General features: G+C 28.0%; 1 protein-coding gene across 6 annotated transcripts in view; it reads left to right on the top strand.

The window, feature by feature from the left end:
• Positions 1-22,032, top strand: part of LOC107452990 (cell adhesion molecule Dscam1) — a 308,431-nt gene that overhangs the window by 117,630 nt on the left and 168,769 nt on the right. For all 6 annotated transcript variants that reach the window (XR_015429856.1, XR_015429858.1, XM_087153625.1 and 3 more), the window contains exons 5-6: positions 1,397-1,690; positions 3,017-3,286. Coding sequence is in view for 4 of the 6 variants with exons in the window: in XM_087153625.1 (XP_087009751.1) it covers positions 1,397-1,690; positions 3,017-3,286 (564 nt within the window). In the remaining 2 variants the exon portion in view is untranslated. The remainder of the gene's footprint in view (positions 1-1,396; positions 1,691-3,016; positions 3,287-22,032) is intronic.

Genomic DNA, 22,032 nt, shown 5'->3' with positions numbered 1-22,032 from the left:
GTAACAATAAATTTAAATCGGATGAGTGTTTGGTTACATCAGCCATAAAAGATAAATCTTGCTACCATATTTGATCGGAGAACAAGCTTTTATCTTGATTTTTAGTTTGTAAAAACTTACATAATTCTTCTTTCATATCCCAGAATTGCCTGAGAAGCTTGGAGCAAGATAACCAACGTACCTCGCTATAGTAGGATAAACCTGAATATGTACTATCCAATTGATAGCTTAGTGTGAAATGGACTCCATTTCAGCGAATTGGAATTTTACATTTTCGCGAGTACGATTTAAAATGATCCGTATAAATAAAATATATTATAATTTTATATGCTGGTTTGTTTCTAATTCACATTTCTATTTTATTTTTACTTTGCTTCGGATATAATGACTGGGCCACAAAAATGTTCATCTCGGGCCGCATGCAGCCCGCAGGCCGCGAGTTCGACACCCCTGCCCTAGATACATTATATAGTGTGTGTGGCTGAAAATTTAAAGACTATTAAAACTCATCCTAGCATATATTTCAATTGAGTTTCTTCATGAATGATATATGAGCTTTTTCCCCCCAAAATCAAGGTGCATATTTATCATATTTTTTAATTTTTTTTAAATTTAAAATACCAAGTAAGTAAAATGCTGTCACTGGAGTTAGTTATGCTCAATAAAAAATTTTATTTTCTGGATCTTACATGTTAATTTAACGAAATGAGTGAATAGAAAAATCGAAATATGCATAATCGATACTGAGGATCAAAAATTTCATGTAGACTTCAAAAGCCCTAAATTTACATTTCATTATACTATTTTAGTACTACTTTATATTCTAAACTTTATACTACATACTTTTTCTAATTATTAACTAGGAACATTTGTCTTGTGTGTGTACATTTAACAAAAGTAAAATCTGTGTTTTAACACCTCCCTCTAAATTAAAATTTTTGACCGGTCCAAAAGACTTGAATCTGTTTCAATTGACCTTTTTCTTATTAATATGTCTCTGCGTTGATCTCTTTAGATTAAATTTAAATTGTAAAATATATTTTCCGAGACGCACACCACTAGTAAACTGAAATATGAGATAATAACCGTTTTAATCATCTCGCAAATCACCTGAACCAAATCATTCAGGTCATTTGAAATTAAGTAACATTTTTATTTATAATAACTCAAATTATAGAACAAATATGAATTGCTTGTTCTAGTTATTGCAGTAGAATTATATGAAGCATTGGTTCCAGTTTTTATTGTTGAATTATATGAATTATTTGTTCCAGTTATTGTTGTTGATTTATCTGAGTTATTCTTTCTTTTAAAAAGAGGAAATCACATTTGATATAATTTTGTTCCATATAATTAATATTTATTTAATTTATTGAGCCAATTTTTCTTCTTTTAGAACCTCATGCCTCACTACCACCAACTATAACTGAATCTCGGCCCATTATCCACGCAAAAGAATCAGAAAGAGTGTTTTTACCTTGCGTTGGACAAGGATATCCACAGCCATCATACAAATGGGGAAGAAGAGATGGGGATAGGATCAATTCATTTCATCTAGCAGACAGAATTTTGCATAAAGACGGAGTTCTCATCATACAACAAGCTGCAATTCAAGATACGGGGGTTTATACTTGTGAATTAAATAATTCAGTTGGACAAGATAAAGCTGAAACCAAACTTCTTGTATCATGTAAGTTTTCATTACGTTTATTTTTTATTGATCATTTCTCTCACAAATGACTTGAAACGCTAATGCTAAAATCAGTAATGCAATTAGTAGTTTATTTAAATTGATTTCTAACTTAGTGAAGAATTATAATCATTAATTAGATTAGTTACTTCAGAACCTTAATGAGTCACAGATAGTTAAGACTTTCATTAACAATTTTTAGCGATAAATTTTAACAATACCTAGCTATCCTACCTAAGAGGATTAATCTCATATTTTTTGTCAACCACTTGAGAACTAATAGGAGAAAACAAGCTACTTTCATAAATTAGGAATAAATAATTAATACATAAAAAACTCATTTTCTTCAGTTTATTTCGATTAAAACCACCATTTATAAGAGCGATGTATTTATACTATTTTATTAATTGATGTGCTATGAGACTTTGTAATCTATTTTTCTAAACTCCTTTTGAAGCATCGTTTATCTTTTTAAGTTTATGAAGTAAAATTAGTGTTCTATTACACTAGCAATTTTCGTTTTTATAATACAATCATCCGTATTTCACTTTTTTATTATTTGCAAATCACATTTAATAGAATTAAATAAAATAAATATTGATTTTTCGACACTCAATTCAAAATTTTTCCTATTAAAGTATGATTTTTTTTTTTACTTTTTGAAGGAAAATCTGAAGTAAATCATCCAATGCAATACGAAATTTCATGCAGTTAATTTTATATTTATCTTTTTAATAAAATTATTTTTATTTTTTTATTGTTTATTCTAAAATATAGTTATACAAAATTTCTTAATGGGTCCACATTTGAAAAATACATGTAATCATTTTAAGACTGTGCAAATAAAGAGCGAAATGATGAACAGGTACTTAATCCAGAAAAAAATAAAATATTAACCATTGTCTGTTCAAATGACGACAATGAGAATCTGAAATGTACCTTCACATTTAAATTTCATTTCTCACACAAAAAGAAATTATCAAAAAATATTTAATAATTTAAAAAAATTAACCATTCACGCAATTAGTGTTAAATCAAAGAATTGAATTTGTTAATGAGTCGATTTTAACTCTCTAAAATTTAAGATCATCGAGAGTTAAAATCATTTCATCAGCACTCTAAGATTGAAGCATATGACTACGTTACATTTTAATGGAGTTTCCTCTGCCATTAAAGCAATACCAAAAATAACCTCTATAGCTGAACATACACTAAATGATTTTAGTGTGCTAATAGTTACAGTGCATAACTTCTCGTGTTAAATTCTGAAATCTAGCTTAAATCAGCCTGATCGTAAGTGTGATACGAATATGTATGTGTTTGCAGCTCCATTATCAGCTAAGATTGATCCTGAATCCCAAACAGTTGATGTTGGCAAGACAGCTACCCTCAGTTGCAGAGTAATGGGTCACCCTGTCCATTCTGTGGTATGGTTGAGGAATGGGAATACAATAGTAGCAAATGGACCAATAAAGCTGGTATCCAGAGACATATTACAAATTAATCCAGTGCGGAGAGAGGATGCAGCAGTATATCAATGCTTTGTTAGTAATGACCAAGAAGTTGTTCAAGGTTCAGCAGAACTCTTTGTCACGGGTAAGAATGACATCCTTAGTTTTTATTTTACTTATTTTTTTTAAAAATACAAGTTTGTAATTTATGAATGATATATACCCATTAGTTAAAGTATTAAGTGTATATACATCCTTGCCTACAATGAATTTGGCTTTTTTATGCAACTGCATAAAATAGCTTGAAAACTATATAATGTTTAACTTTTTAACAAATATGATAAAAATGACTACAGATGCCTCAAGCACGAGGAAACGCATCGTAATAACGTGAAAACGATATAAAATCTTATATAAAATAATAAAAGTATTTTTGAATAAGTTTTCTATATCTTTTAGACGGATATTATTTCATTTTATAACCGCCGTTGAACAGCCGACCAAATTTTGAGTTTACGACTAGCAAAGATCAACTCCGTAGCCTTGTAATTGTAAACCTAATACAGATGACAAAGGAACTATTAGTATTGTATCAAGTTCAGGGAAAAATATACCTCTATTGAGGACTTTTGATGGAACTTACCCGCATTTCCGTTACATGGAGAGAAAACCACGAAAACCACCCACAATTAGCGCGAGCCGAGTGCGGAATTCGTATAGACCCGCATCGGTGATCTAACAACCGGTGCCGGTCAGATATTTTAGTTGAGCTTAATACTGAAGGACAAAAAAAAACTCTATGCTTTTTTACCTTTCATAACATCTTAAGTTTCAGAAATTCAGTTTTTTAAACTCTGAATGTTCTAAAATATGGAGTAATAAAATAAAACGTCGATTTGGCTTTAAAAACAAAACCCAAATTTGTTAAGCATATACATATAAGTACACATAATTTTTACGAATCAAATTTTTATGGCTAATGCTCATGAGATAAAAAAAAGACCTTTATTCATACTTCTAACCCAAGGGGAAATGTGAGAAAAATAACATAAACTTAATACGTTTTCTAAATAAATTCAACTGCATATCTATAAAATGAAAACTTAAAATACTCTTTTCCGAACTTTCTACTTAAGAATTAGGGGAATACAATCCCTGATGTAAACCATATTTTCTATTTATGGTATAAGATTATCAAAGAAGAGAGTGAAGCAGGTCCCGCGTTACAGAGGATTTACGTCAAAACAGCGACATCCTTGCGTGATACGTTAATCCTTTATTTTGACGTTCCTCAAGCCATCTAGAAAAGGTTTAGTGATGATTAGGCTTTTAAATACATGCAATAACGTTGACGACCAAACTTAATAAGCTGAGGGTCCTAAAGTAGCTTGAAGAGATTTTTAGTATTCATAAACTTGTTGACTTCTTAAAACCCGAATAAATTAAATAGTGCCTCTCTTTAAAACGCATACATAACCTAATCAAACAAGCTACGAAAAAGTAAGAAGAAGATGATTCAATGGAAAATTCACTTTTCCAGCATAAATAGATCTAGTTAAATTAAAATAAGGTTTGATAATAAAATTGCATTTAAATTGAGTTTTGGGTAGTTCCATGCATGGAAATATATAGATTAAAATAAATATAGATTGCTCTCATAAGAAAACATATTTGAAAATTTAAGTGGTTTTGAATAATTTTTATAAGTTATTCAAATAAAATAGAAAGCTTATTTTACTAAAAGAATGCAGGATATTTTTTAACCGTGGCAATTGTTGAATTGGAGTTTCAAAACGAATTTAAAATTGTTTTAAATAATCATTCAATAAAAAACTTTATTAAATTTGTTCATTTCAGTTGCTAAGAGATCATAAATGTTAAAAATATTGTTTATAAATTGTTAATAAATGTATTTATTTATTTAAAAAAACATAGATTTATAGAATTTTACATTAATCATGTAAAATTAATTAGTTTTCTTTCAAAATAAATAAAATGCGCAGCCAATTACAAACAGTGCATCTATTAAGAAATACCCATCTCATAAGTTATAAAAAAATGCTATAAGATAAAAAAATTACTGCTAAATTCATTAAACCTGATTTTTATTTTTATTTTGAATTTGGCAGCCATTTATCATTTATAAATTTTGAAATATTAATGCAATAAATTTTTAAATGATAATGTAAAATAAACTAATGTTGCTATTTAAAATACAACAAAATTGTAAATAAGTTTTAGTGTTTACAGTAACATTCTACTTGGGTACTAAAACAACTATTAACAATATGTTTCTCATGTGTACATCTATAACTATCATTCTATTATTCTCCGATTTTTCGTTCTACAAACGGTTGCCCATGTATTAGTCAGTTTATTTTTTGTCTCATCTTTTGAGACTAAATAATTATTTAAGTAGTTAAAATATAAATTTATGAGATTCAAAATTTCAAGTAAGTTTAAAAGTTTGAATGTATAAACTATAAATAAAATTAAATAAATTATTATACACGTTTTATTCAAACTTGTATTTAAGAACAGAAAAACCTAACAATCAAGTGAGACAAATTTTAAGAACTTTTATTATTTGCAATTAACATAAAATTTATATTATTAGAAAAACTGCTCTCTTTTTATTCTAATGTAAGGTTTATTAAAAAGTTACATTTACACATTTGGTCGTTACTGAATTTTTTCTTTATCAGTCAGCTTACGGCTCAAAGTTATTTTGTTTAACAATTTTACAATAAATCTGCTTCAATTAAAGAGCATTTTTAACATCCAGGATAATTCAGAATCTGGCCAAATAAAGAAAGTCTATTCAGGGATCACAGACGCTCTTCTTTTTAAGTTTGCGTTTCAAAAGTCTTGAAGGGAGGAGTAGAAACATAGAAGTATTACGACAAGAATTTTGGTAAAAGTCAAAATCACTGGAAATGGATCCTCTTCAAAGAAATTTTTCTGAGATGTCGAACAACTACAAATAAAAAACTAAGATATATAATGTAGATAATAGTGTAAGTTTACCTTCCAACATAATTTACTAACAGCCAATACTCAGTCGAAAATGGTACACAAGATAAACAACTCAAATAAGGTAGCCCAGGATTATTGGGACAAACTTTAACTTGAGGTAAAGACATCTCTAGGATTTAGATTTTTATAGAAACCTATAATCGGGAACATCTTCCTTCGCCCCTAGCTTGTGTTGTTCTACATATGGATTAATAACGGTGGCACCTGATTTAAGCAGCATTGATTTCTCTCTTTGGTGTGCACTGAAAAGCACTGCATACGCAACATCTGTGAATTCCGAAATGATTCTGGTCTCAAAAATTGTGTGTGTGTTGTTGCCGAATTCCGAAAAAAATACAGGTGTATTTGAGCGAGTCTGCCAATCCCTGTCCCGATGGTGAAGCTCATCTTTGAACGTGTGGAAACATTGGACATCGCTTGGAAACTTTGAAAATCGCTTATGATATTTTCACATATCATCTACCGCAGCACATGCAATATCTTCGATCTATAAATATTCCAGAAGAATATTCCAGAAATAAATATTCCAGAAGAATATTCCAGAAATAAATATTCCAGAAGAATATTCCAGAAATAAATATTCCAGAAGTCTTTCGCCTCTTTATATCTTGTACCCGGCATACTTCTATGACTATATGCTGAGATATTACTTAAAATACCATAATCCGTATTTAAGATACAATATAACGTCATACTATGATATTATTCAAAAATAATGAAAAGAAAATGAAAAAAAGAAAACAATTTTTCAACAGCCAGTTGCTGGCGAACAGGATCATGTAAATCAGGTAGCTACAGTTTCGTTACAAATAACAACAGTGCGCAATGCGGCTAACACTGCACATCGTTCATTTGAACCCTCAGGCATGCTTTTTCTCATCGATCTGAATCTGCATACTCTTCAAGCTCTCATATGGAATAGAATCTCTGTCCTTCACAATGAAAAATAATTACTTTAACCACTTTGCAAATATGGATCAAAAAAAGGAATACACATTATATAAATGCATAATCGAAAATATTAGCCAAAACGAACTGAAAAAAGGTTAGGTAGGAATAGAGTGACACCTATTCAAGTACTTTGTTTTCAGTTTCTATGCTTTTAAATATTGCCTTTTTTCCTTAATAACCCAGACATCTGGATCTGGTTTGCATTATGTGTTTGGAAGCAGGTATTCTTTACCTATAAGGTGTTCTTTCCTGTTACAAATTTTAAGGATTAACATCCCTTAGTCAGAGTATATAAACGCGATGACCAAAGGGTCATGAAAAAGTTTTTTTTTCTCTTTAATGACAATTTAACATATCACACTTGCCAGCCATTGGCCATTTGCGAATTAAGTCAGGAAGGTACGACTTTCATTTGACAAAAGAACACCGAAAATGTTAAAGTTCGTCTTAGCTCAGAGCCCTACGGATAGATGGCAGCACCACTCATTCCTGAGGACACTTCTTCAATTTAGACATACATCAGAAGGGGAACGAAATTTTCTCGAGATTTCTATACTCATGGTACAGCAGTCTCGACTGTGAGATTCCTGTACTCATGGTACCGACCATAGCACTTTCGATTCCATAAATTCTACGAACACGCATATCGCAATTAATCGATGAGTCTTAGTGGAGTCGATTATCGAACCCCGGGTCCTCCAGATCACAGACTGATTCTCTAACCACAGGACTACTGCGGCTCATGAAAAAGTAATTTTGCTGAAATACGCAATAAAAAATTTATTTCAACGAAATTAATAAATATATTTCCTTCTTTAAATTAAACTTTTTTAATGTTGTGCACTATTTTACATTAAATACCTTAATAAGTTAAAATCTAATTAGATAATTTTAATGTAAGAACTGATCAATTTAATTTAGTTAATACAGCATAAAATATTAAAAGCGTAATCATTCAAACCTTCATGCATTAGTTCCTGAGTCTGTAAAAAGGTCGATAGAAAGAACACCCATCATTCTACCCGCACTTTGCCAATCATGCTTAAAATTTTTATCAATTCCTCCCACATTCCTTCACGGTTCAAGTGAAGACCGATTCACGATGTTTTTATTTTTACTCAACTTTTCTGTCGCTTACATTTCTAATACCGCTTCTCTCTTCGGGTCAATCACGGTCTAGCTGTCCAAAGGATGGTCACGTGCGCCAAAGATGTGCGTGACCTTTAATTAAAACTTTGCACCTTTACAGTTGTACTTTCGATCATTTGGCGCTATTATTGGCGCAGTCACGAACGGAACACGTAATTCTCTTTTACCCAAAATCGAGCTTGTATTTGATGTATATGGAGATGAATTAATGATATACAGTCACGGATTTAAATACCTTGTTTAGCACTAAGTATGTATCCGTTCTTTACGCATTTGCATGAAGTGAAATAAGTAATTCGATTACGGCAACAAATATTTTCAGAATTTCCTAGAATATAATTAAGGCGTCTATAATTAGGTTTGTGACGCAACGTGCTTTAAAACCGGAGCTTGCATGTATTGATTAATACAATTAATGTGAATAAAATACTTCTACATCGATTCAATTATTCCTTAAAAGTATAAGAAATATAAAGCATAAGCTGATATAAAGTATTTCTTATACTAGCTTAGAAGTCTAAGCTGGTATAAGAAATTTATTTTTTTTTTTTGCATATTAAAAATATACTTTTAAACTATACTTTTTATACATTTTGTATAATAATATTATGCAATAATAATATACTTTTACTAGGAATAATAATGTTTTTTTTTTCCTTTTTGAATCTCTAAACACAATCATTAATTTTGAATTCAAAAGATTCATTAAAGTTGTTTTTATGTATTTTTCATAACATTCCATGTCTTATATGTTTTTTTTTCTTTTTATAAAATAGTATGTTCGTTTCTTTTTTTGTATAGAAAAAAAATACATTTAATGAATAAAAAGTTTTCTTTTAAATATGTAACAATTAAAAGAATATTTTCATGTTGTTCCAAGTCGCTCAAAGTTAATATTTTTCTGTTTTTATTTCTGCGTAAATATTAAAATTAAAATTAGATATTCGAAGCACATTATTTAGATTTTTACGCTGAACAATTTATAACAGAGATGTGCATTGCTAAGAATTTTCATTTCTTTCATTTTTAAAATTTAATTTCAAAACATGCATTTCATAAACTAATTCATTTAGATGTATTTTCTTAGTCGTAAAAGATAAATTAAAAAACTTGTAATTCATAAAATAAAGTTATATTCATTCAGACGCTTAAAATCTATAACTTTATATTTACTGAATGTTGCAGCATCATAAAGTGATATTTTAATAACATTTAAGCAAATTAGTTTGTTTTTTCCAAACTCAAACTTTTCAGCTAAGCACAAGCTCAATTGCAAAATTAAGAAAATTATAAATTATGTTATATATTCGTTTATATTCGAAGAATTTATTATAAATAATTACAGTCATTTAATATTTTACTGTAAAATTGATTTTGCTTTATCATTTTCAGAACTCACTTGCGTTAAATTTTACTAAAATATAATTTTTACAGCTTTAATAGATAAGAATATCACCATAGATATACAAACTACAGACGGTCTGAAAACATACACTGGGTCTTCTGACATATTTTTGAAAGTACAAAAATGATAAACAATTTGAAATTGAAATTTTTTTGAGAATATTAATTTCAAAGAACATGCAGTCATGGCGTTTATATAATTTATATATTTACAATAAAATATTTCCGAAGAGTCATAAATATTTTCACTAATTAGAAACTGTTATTTTATTTTCATTCTTTTGGACAGCGCTAATAGTTAAAAACAAAAATTTATTCTGGTTTACAACTAGATTTAAAATGCATTACGTACATTTTAAGAAACGTAAGCCTTAACTTGTTTAAGAAATAATACTGTACGTTTAACATATTTCTATACCAAAATTTTTTTTACTAGCACATGTTTCTGCAAAAACTTTTGAAAGGGAAACGTTTTTAAATCTAATAAAGGACTGCAAGTGTGAATATTATATTCAGTTTCCATGAAATATTACTTCCCCCAATAAATTGCTAAAAGTGATTCAGAAATTTCAAGGAAGTTCCGCTAGCGTTATTCTTATTTTCATGTTCCTATTTTTTGTTTCTTGAACAAGATTTAGCCTTTAAAGTAGATTACAGAAATTGAATTGATGATACGTTATAGAGCATTTAGACTACCAAATAAACCCAGAACGACAACAATAGGATAAAATGAAAAAGTATCACACTCCAGTTTTGGTTGATAAAAGGAAGCTTTAAAAATATCTTGTAAATATTTAATCGTATATGTATATTTTATTAGTTTTGAGGGTTGAAAATTGTTTGAAACATAAATTATAGTTAATTTCGTAATGCAAGGCTAAAATAATGCTCTGTAATTTTTTTTGTTGATTGAGCACAATTTAAATATTACTAAAAGCATTTTTAATTTGTATAATCCTTCCACTATGTAAATACTATGAAACTTTCTTTAAAAAATAAAGCAATATTTTTGTCTGACATTGGTTCAGTCAAAATAATAAAAATGTCCACGCTGCATTAAAAGATAGGGAAATAACGAATAAAACATTCCAAATGTATATGTATAAAATTGTTCTTTTATATTTGTATATCCCAAGCTAACGCTTCAGAGTGCATTTATAACTGTTGCTTCAGTATATTTAACTGAATTTTCTAGCTAATACTAGAGATCTTATAAGCTGATAAAAATTAGAAATAATGTATTGGAAATATATCTTAGAAATACATATAGAAATGAATTTTATTTTGTACTTTCACGATTAAATATAATTAATTATAACTTCAATTTTAACCTTAAGTAATATCAAAAATCTATTTTTATAAATTGTAATTTGTAGGTAAAACTTTATCGAAGCATTCGAATCTCCAGTAAATTAAGTTACAACTTTTAATCATCAACTCTAACATTTACAAGGCACCACTTTAAGCTAGGTCTCACAATCTATAATTATAATCTTTTCTAAAAAAAAATGTTTTTGTCAGGTGTAATTTTTCAGTTATTTCATTTTTAGCTTTTATATTACTATAAAAAGTCTGGACATTTTAAAGTTCGTTTCAAAATACCTTAATTTTCAACCCAAATTCAAAAATTGATTTTATAAAGATTCAATTTATGGAAAACAAACTGAAATTATTCTATTCATCAGAAAGTATTTAAAAAAGAAAAATCAGAAAAAAAAATCAGAAACCTGTACTTTATCAGTCAGATTTAGAATGCTGTAAAGAAATTTCTTTAATTTCTTAAGTATCAGTTAAAGTTATAAAATATTTACTTTTAAATTACACACTCGTTCAGAAAGATTAAAAATTGAATCACATTATTAGTACGCTGAATAATAATATCGTTCAGCTTTTACTGTTAACCTAATATGGTTTTTTACCGAATTGAACCATAATATCGAGTAATCAAAAATCAGATAGTCAATCAAGAATAAAATTTAAACCATAAAGTGATTCAGCTTGATACTTCATAGAAGGATCGTGATTTCTAAGTTGAGTGATATTGTGGTTTAACGTGGTTTTGTGATCATTTAAATTATTCGAAATAGTTTATAGTTTCTTACATTGTAATTTGTAGACGAAACTAAAGTAATGTATTCAATGCATCAGTATACACCAAAAAAGAAAAATCAACTTCATAAAAATTAGAACCTTTACTTAATCATTTAGGTTCAGCTTTATAAACATCGTGTAGGAATGTCTGTAATTCTTCGAGCATCACTTTAAGTTTCAAAATCTTTACACTTTCTTCGTCTCAAGAAAAACGCTGATTATTTATTGAGAAGCCGTATAAAATCTGATGACTCGAAGGCCTCATAAAAAGACCGTAAAACAGGCATTTGATCCTAATGACAAGCCATTGCATTCAGCTTTTGCATCAGTTTCACACCCTCCAAGAAGTTTCGTACTCAGGCACGAACTCTTTGATATTTAACGACTCGGCAATCAGCTTCCTCCCCTGAGAATAGTTCCAGGCTACTCTTGTTAAAACATCTCCTCGGGTCTTTAATTATTTATCGGCAAATCGCTTCTTGCAAGGAATGAATTTCTAATTGACTTTTATATTCTTCAACTTTTCGAACTTTTATATCAGTAAAGTTCCTGATATCTATGTCATTCCAAGAAAATCTTTATTAAATTTTTTTTCCTGGATTATTCACGAGTAATCTGGTTTTCTTTAGGAAAATGATGTGATATAAAAAAAGTTTAACGTAATCATTATTTTTTTCTGAGATAAAAACTTTTCTCTTTCATCAGTACTATCCATAAATAAAAAAAAAACAGTTTTTTGTAGAGTTTTTTGTTTCAAAAAACATTCTATTAATCTGTAATACATCCATCAAATTTAGAAAAATTTTAATTACTTTGAAATTATTAATTTGTTAAAGGCTTTAACTTGCAAAAATATTCTTAAAGAATTCAACACTTTAAGTGCACGCCTTTTTAGAAAAATCGGTGTAATGTTGAACCATAATGTCGGCATATTGAACCATAATATGGTGCAGTTTCAAAAAACATTCTATTAATCTGTAATACATCCATCAAACTTAGGAAAATTTTATTTACTTTGAAGCTATTAATTTGTTAAAGGCTTTAATTTGCAAAAATATTCTTAAAGAATTCAACACTTTAAGTGCACGCAATTTTAGAAAAAATCGGTGCAATGTGGAACCATAATGTCGGTATATTGAACCATAATATGGTGCAAAGTTGAAGCAATCTTAATAAGGTATCGAATTGAACAATAGACAGTTCAAGATGAGTCAAATTTCATAGTACACGGCTATCAAGTACACTGTTAGAAATTTCCCGAAAAAATGGTTAAATAGCGATTATTTTGATTGTTTTTTTACCATATTTAAACAAAAAGTCAAATAACCATAAATAAAATGGTACTCAAACTGCTAAGTGGGCGAAAAAACGTTAATTTATTGTTTCATTTAATACAGTTAATAAACCAGAATTTTATCGCACCAACTAGACCCACCTAATGGAGTCATTTGGATCGCTGCATCTGGTTGGAGCCGAGAAGGCTAATTTATCAATCTTATGACCGACAGATCGGGGTTTCGAGTCCCAGCGTTGACACTACAATATTTCCTCCATTCCCTTTAACACGCGAAGAGTTTATAATATCCTGCACTCCTCAATTTTTGACCACAGACTATTAAAATACGATACATTCATTCTCACATAGATAGCACACCATTTTTACTATTGATGAAACAACTAGAAAAACTAATTAAACCGCATTCACAGTTCATTCCACTGTTCCAATGTCTTGTCCAGTCAATTTTTAAACCATGCTAGCTATAAATGATTGGCAGGAAACGTTTCTTACGGGAAATTAATACGGTTAATTAGATGCACAGACTATTGCCGGCTACTTTACCGTGACTTTATTTAAAACTCTAGCCATGTATTGAAAAAAAAGAAAGTATATTTTAACTTGTCACCTAAAGAAGGCAAAGGAAAAGGAAAACAAATTTCACAACCGATTTTTCAACAAAATAGAAAAATATTATGGTGTAATATGCATTGCAAAAATTCTGGATCAAATTACGCTATAAAGTACCAGCAGTTTAAGTGCCAGTAATTTATACCGTAATTTGATCAAGATTTTTTATACAGTGTGCTCCGAAATTTATGACAATGTAATGATATAATGAAATATGAACAAACCGATTCGAAATACTATGAACATGTAAAGCATATACACAATGCATTTTAAAAGTAACTAATCATAAAATACTAAAATAATTTGCATTTCACTTAATAATTACCTAATTAATTCAGTATTTAATTGAGATATTTTGTAAAGAAAGTCCCAAGAACTTCCAATAAAATTTTCGAATGTTATTCTAAACTTTTTATTTAGAACATCAAAGCTAGTAGCGGAGTCTTTAAATAAGTGTTTAATGCCTGTAAAATTTTTTGATTGGAAGACAAACATTTCTTACGATTATTTAAACATTCAATTCTGTTCCATTTTTTTTTAAAAATAGAAACTGCTTAACATTGTCTTAATATATTGGTTGAAATTTAGTTTTTGAAAAATAATAAGAATTTCTCAAATAATTAATTCGCAACAATCTTATTACGTATGCAAAAAAAGTAAAAGGCAGTTGCTTTCTATTGCGATGGTATTTGAATGTTAAAGATAACTTATTTGTTTCTTATTTAATTTAAGTATACTTTTAACTTGAAGAGTTTCTTAAAAAACTTTATTTAATTTTAAAAAATAAATGCAAATTTTGACTTTATTTCAAAAAGTTAATTGCCGAAATACTAATTATTTCGGAAATAAAGGCAGCCATTCACATTATTGTTAAGGTAAAAAATGAGTTTTCCGATATTGTCTGTTAAAAAAAATGTTTTGTAAGTATAATCCATTCATTGGTGCAGAAATTAGAGCGGGAGGCGAGCCACTTCAAAAATAACACCTTCAACTGATGTTCCTCAAGTATCTGAGTTGTAACAAAGGAATGCCAGAATTTTCTAAAGAAGAAAGCGCAAAAAATTAATTAACCATACTTAGAACAATGGTCTGGAATAATTAAATGTCGTTGTAGCAAGAAAGGGAGAAAGAAAAATTCGTAGGTCACTTCTGCTGTTCGGAAAGTTTTTTCTAGTTTTCTAGTTTTTAAGGTTTTTTTCTAACGCCTCCTCTTTCTCTACATAAAAGAGTTAAATAAATAAAATCTAATTAGTTACAAAGGCTGAAGAGAAAGAAGGGAAAATGTGTCCTTAATTAAAAAGTTGGGTTGTTTCCAAGAAGCCACATGCTTTGAAAATACGCAAAGTGAAAATTGTGAGATATTTTTGCAGATAAACAAAAACAGCAATGCTTTCTCGTTTAGGAAATTGTCACTTTGTTTTGTTTATTCGAGCGTGCACTAACTTCTTTTTTTAAAAGAAAACTCGAAAAAAGATTCGAAAAAAATATATATTTTCTTTAAATGAATAAGAAAGGAGCGTAAAGTAAAATTATCTTATAAAATATTTACAACGTTTTGATAAGAAATAATAAATTGAATGCCAATACATCATTATTATTTTATATAAAAATAATTATAAAATAATTTTTGATATTTTTTTATGAAATTAAGCATTTATGGCAATTTTTTTTTGAAATGAAAGCAAAGGCTACCAGTAATTAGTATTGTAAACAATACTTACACTGACACGCTAAGTTACTAAAAAGAGTTGAATGAACACCAATTATCAGCATTATTGCATCCTTTTTTTTATTTGATGAAACATATACCTCTAGCAGTTGTCTGAAACTATGTGAAAACTAAGCGAAATATAAAAGTTTAGAAATAGTTTTATACACAAACAAAACCAAAAATGTTTTCTTTGGCAGAAAAAAAAGCTTTGCTTTATGCCTTAAATATATATTTCGACTATCAAAATAAAATAAAAAATTGAATTAAAGTGTTAGAAATTTTTTATGAACCATAAAATATCGTTTTAATAAAAATATATAAACAAAATGAGAATAGAACAGAATATAAACAAAACAGGATAAGCCACTCAAGATTTAACTAAGCAACAAAACCTATCCATTTTTTCTTCCTTCAAAGTATAGTATTCATGTTAATTAATTGTGAAATCAGGTAAAAAGTATTTAAAATTATAATTTTTTAATGTACATTGCACAATATAAAACACAGACCACACTGATTAACTTTTAATCTAATGATCAAATCTTCACGTTCAAGGACTCATTCTTAATGGTTCGAAAGAGTGACCTAAAGTGTACTAGTTTAATGAGTGCACACGATATTTTAAGTTACGAAATAAGATACAAAAATGTACTTTCTTTGCACACACTGACCCCCAAAATATAGGGAATAGCTGCAATATGGGAAATATGGTCCCCATTGTTTCGTCAGGAGAGAGGTTCAAAGTGTGAACCCCTTAATGTAAATTTCACTTTTTGCGTATTTCATTATATTGCGAAAAATTTTTAAGCGAATTGAAACCTTTTTGCTCACACTTAGAAATTTCGTTTAGCCAAATATATATATGAGCAAAAAATTAATTTTAGTACATATATATATTATTTTTTATTACTTTATTTAATAAAAGTCGAAAAAGTTTTTACATTATTTGAAACTATGTAATTTTACAAGGCAAAATATAAAATTTGAGAGAAATCGGTTGAATAGTTACTGGTAAATGGAATTTTAAAGAACTCTTATATTTGAAATTCGATTTCTCAGGAACTATTCAACCACTTTTGCTCATTTTTTTATACTTTAAAATGATGTAAAAAAATTTTATACCTTACAATTCAAGTTACCTGAGGTCAGTATTTGAAGTCCCCCTCTCGAACCATTAAGAAGGAGTATAGGACATGAAGATTTGATCATTAGATCAGAAGTTATTTAGGGTGGTCCGGTTTTTTTGGTGCACTGTACATTCACACAAGCATATTTACCAGATTATGGTACCAATCTCTTCGCTTAACACTTTATAAAGCTGTGCGAATCAACTCCATCAACTATTAAAATGGTGATTACTATTTCCCTTAAGTTACTTGAAGACATCTGCTGATAATTTCAGAAAATAAAATAACCTATAAAAAGCTTTGCTAACTTAAATTTCTTTAGCTGTAAAGGTTAGCGTGTATTCAAGAAAAGATGCCAGCTCTGGGGGCTATTTTCTCTTAAATGCTTTCTTGTGCACCATGCGTTCATTCACTTAATCCTTTCTCATCTATTAATCCTTTCACTTAATACTGAAAGAAAACACAAATAATTAAGATCAAAAGGATAAAACTTCTTTGAAAAAAACGCGCTAAAAAGCAGCAGAAATTTAAGAAAAAAGTATCAATACAAAACAAATGAAATAAAATAAAAATATGACCACCGAAGCCGACGTCTTCAGGGGGTACCGGCCCCGGTAGCCATTAAAAACAAAACCATTTCTATTTGAGGGAGAAGCAAAAGCTTAAAATATCTCCCTCAGTACCCCGATGGTTTTGTATAGAGGTCCAGGAAAAACAAGATACATTCAAAAGAATAAACAAATTACGAAAAGAAAATCAATAAAAATCATCAGAAAATTAAAAACTCACAGTCACAGATCAAGAATCAACTTCAAAAGCGGAGGAAAAGAAAACACTAAAAACTGAAAAACAACGCCCCCTATAATAATGCGCAGTAAAAGTTTAAAAATGATATGAAAAGGTCAGGAGAAGGAGATACGTAGATAAATTAATAAATGCTTAACTGGGGCTGCTCAGTTAAGACTAGAATTGCGCCCTGTTAAAAGAAAAAATATATAAAAACTTAAAAACCATCAATCATTTTTTTAATTAAAGAATTAACATTACAAAAATTAAAAGGAAAATCATTTTTACTTAAATTATTTAAAAAATTATCCACAGCTTCCCGAAAACTTTCAACATTATTACAAATTTTCTTGATCCTAACTAATTGCGAAAAAACAAGATTTTTGAATATTTTACTACACAAATTAGTTTTAAAGTTGCAGAAAAAAATAACATTAAAATTAAAGGCTTTTCTTTTATCAAACACACCAATTTTAATAAAATTGTTAACAATATCAATTTTAAAATCTAAATATTCAATATTAAAGCAATTTTCATTAGTTTTTTTCAGGACCAAATCACCAGGATAAATTGTATAAATAAAATTATAATCGTCACAATTAAACAAAATCAAATCATCAATGTATCGCAAAGCATTAAGCACTTTATGTTCAAGAAATTTAGCCTCAAAAAAGTGCAAAAAAATGTTGGCAAAAGCCCCAGAAAAGGAATTACCTTGTGGAATTCCAATAATTTGTTTATAAAAATCTAAACCATTAAAAAGAACATTCTCAAAAAGATTAAACTTGCATAAATCTAACCAGTTAAACCTATCAATTTTTTCATCAAATAAATACTTGTCATAAATACCTTCACAAATCTCAATAATTTTTTCTTGTGGTATGCTGGTATACAAATTTTCAAAATCAAAAGTGTTAATGCTGGAAATATCATTACTTTTAATAAAATCCAAAACTTCAACATTACTTTCAATAATAATATTTTTCTCTTCTTTAATTTTAAGCAAAATAATTTTTAAAAAACAAAAAAACCTTTTACTAATATCAGAATTATAACTATTAGTACCACATGCTATAAACCTAAATTTAATCGGATTTTTATGAAATTTAACTATTGGAAATAAATATGGAAATGTAATCCTATTTAATTTAAATTTTAATTTTTTACTAAATGCAATAATTCTTTTTTCAATAACTTTTTTATCTTCTTTTAACTTTAAATAGGTATTATTTGCATTATATTCCCCAATAATCAATTTTTTAAAAAAATATATACACATAATACAGAAATTATTTGAAGCTTTATCTACAACAGTAACAATGAATTTATCCTTAAGATTTTTAATTTTTCTAGATAAATCATAATCAATAAAAGTACCTTTAGGAAATGAACTAAAACTGGTATTAAATAAATTAAATCTAACCCTTTCAATAATTTTAGCTTTCCACTCAGAAAAACCTTCAACAGGCCAATGATATTTTCTGGAAATTTTTGCAATAAAAAAATCTAGATCTTTTTTAATGGATAAAATAAAATCTTCTTTTTTCATCTTAACTCTGGTTCTAAATTTTGAACCCTTACTTAAAATGCTAATTAGATCCTGATCACCCACAATTTCCAAATTTCCGGTAATAACATGTCCATAATCATTATCAATAAATTTTTAAAAACCCTCCTCATTACAATAACAATCAGATTTAGAAATATAATTAAGATTTCGACTTAAAAAATTATAATTACACACCTTTTTCCTAAGTGTAGAAGAATATTTAAAAGCAGCAGTAACCCTAATTTGTTCTAAAGGAAAGAAATCAGAAAGACCATGAATAATCTGTGGTAACTTAGCATTTTCAAAATTCTTATCATGAAAATTAATCGTACAAAAAACCCTTTCGACTTTAGAAACATTATTAAAAAGCAAATCAGTTTTATTAACACCAATTTTTGATTTAATTAAATCCAAAACTATAAATTTAACAAGTTCAGTATCAAATTTAATTTTAGAACCAAATTTAATAAGGAAATTTTTTAAAATTTTATTTTTAAAACCAAAAATATATTTCCTAATAGTGAAAATATTATTCAAATTAACAGGTAAGTTACAAAAATTCGAAAACTCATCAAACTCAATAAATTTACCCTTACCTTTTCCACCTCCCCTTTTACTTCTAAATTTTGAATCACAAACACCAGGAAAATCAAAAACTTTTAATTTATTATAAATACAAAAATCTTCAGTATTAACAGTACCTTCCCCATTAAATTTACTATTTAATCATAAGGAAAAAGAGTCTTAAGACTACCAATGTAAATATTTTCTAAATCAAGTCTTTTATCTAAATTTTCCATAAAATCCAAAATAAAAAGAGTAACATTATTAAAATCATGAAATTGAAAATGTAAAATTTCATAATCTGTGGAACAATTACTATTATTAAAATTTTTTATAGCTGATCTGTGGGAATTAATCCGCTTATGAAATTCAAGACCTGTCTGACCAACGTAACACAAATTACAACAATTGCACTGAATTAAATAAATAATATTAATACTTTTACAAAAAAATACATTAGAATGACTGTCAATTTGAGAACTATCAGCCAAAGGACAAGTTTTACATTTTTTATTACAGCATTTCTTAAACTTTTTAAATTTTTTTATATTTTTAAATTTATTTAAACAAAATATTTGACTTAGTAACTTTTTGTCCGAAGTAATCCCTAAGTCAAGACTAACTTCAGTGCTCCTTGTTTGGGCGCGCGACGAGCCAGGCGCCATAAAATATTTATATATTGTAATTTGCTTTATTTTAAAATTAACCTAAAAGGAAATACTAAATTAGACATATAAAACCTAGACATCCAACAAAACCCTTTGACGCTTTAAATTAATTAGAAAACACCTAAAGCAAGAAATAAAAACAAAATAATTTTTCAAATAAGAAAAGCGCAAATGCAGCATAAACCAAATTTGAAAATTACAATACTGAAAGAAAACACAAATAATTAAGATCAAAAGGATAAAACTTCTTTGAAAAAAACGCGCTAAAAAGCAGCAGAAATTTAAGAAAAAAGTATCAATACAAAACAAATGAAATAAAATAAAAATATGACCACCGAAGCCGACGTCTTCAGGGGGTACCGGCCCCGGTAGCCATTAAAAACAAAACCATTTCTATTTGAGGGAGAAGCAAAAGCTTAAAATATCTCCCTCAGTACCCCGATGGTTTTGTATAGAGGTCCAGGAAAAACAAGATACATTCAAAAGAATAAACAAATTACGAAAAGAAAATCAATAAAAATCATCAGAAAATTAAAAACTCACAGTCACAAGTCAAGAATCAACTTCAAAAGCGGAGGAAAAGAAAACACTAAAAACTGAAAAATAACGCCCCCTATAATAATGCGCAGTAAAAGTTTAAAAATGATATGAAAAGGTCAGGAGAAGGAGATACGTAGATAAATTAATAAATGCTTAACTGGGGCTGCTCAGTTAAGACTAGAATTGCGCCCTGTTAAAAGAAAAAATATATAAAAATTTAAAAACCATCAATCATTTTTTTAATTAAAGAATTAACATTACAAAAATTAAAAGGAAAATCATTTTTACTTAAATTATTTAAAAAATTATCCACAGCTTCCCGAAAACTTTCAACATTATTACAAATTTTCTTGATCCTAACTAATTGCGAAAAAACAAGATTTTTGAATATTTTACTACACAAATTAGTTTTAAAGTTGCAGAAAAAAATAACATTAAAATTAAAGGCTTTTCTTTTATCAAACACACCAATTTTAATAAAATTGTTAACAATATCAATTTTAAAATCTAAATATTCAATATTAAAGCAATTTTCATTAGTTTTTTTCAGGACCAAATCACCAGGATAAATTGTATAAGTAAAATTATAATCGTCACAATTAAACAAAATCAAATCATCAATGTATCGGAAAGCATTAAGCACTTTATGTTCAAGAAATTTAGCCTCAAAAAAGTGCAAAAAAATGTTGGCAAAAGCCCCAGAAAAGGAATTACCTTGTGGAATTCCAATAATTTGTTTATAAAAATCTAAACCATTAAAAAGAACATTCTCAAAAAGATTAAACTTGCATAAATCTAACCAGTTAAACCTATCAATTTTTTCATCAAATAAATACTTGTCATAAATACCTTCACAAATCTCAATAATTTTTTCATGTGGTATGCTGGTATACAAATTTTCAAAATCAAAAGTGTTAATGCTGGAAATATCATTACTTTTAATAAAATCCAAAACTTCAACATTACTTTCAATAATAATATTTTTCTCTTCTTTAATTTTAAGCAAAATAATTTTTAAAAAACAAAAAAACCTTTTACTAATATCAGAATTATAACTATTAGTACCACATGCTATAAACCTAAATTTAATCGGATTTTTATGAAATTTAACTATTGGAAATAAATATGGAAATGTAATCCTATTTAATTTAAATTTTAATTTTTTACTAAATGCAATAATAGGCCGGTACCCCCTGAAGACGTCGGCTTCGGTGGTCATATTTTTATTTTATTTCATCCTTTCACTTAATCCTTTCTCATCTATTAATCCTTTCATTTAATCCTTTCTCCAAAACTGAAAGTTCAGTTATTGGTCAGCGTAAATGTTAAAATTTAAAAAATATACAACTCAAATTCCGGCCATAAAATTGTCTTAAAAATAGATTAACTTCTGGTATTAGGCTAAATAA

The sequence above is a fragment of the Parasteatoda tepidariorum genome, chromosome 10 (assembly GCF_982258835.1).
Source record: "Parasteatoda tepidariorum strain Cologne lab strain chromosome 10, Ptep-v5.0, whole genome shotgun sequence".
Lineage (NCBI taxonomy): Eukaryota > Metazoa > Arthropoda > Arachnida > Araneae > Theridiidae > Parasteatoda > Parasteatoda tepidariorum.
This window is presented reverse-complemented; position numbering and strand designations above follow the sequence as displayed.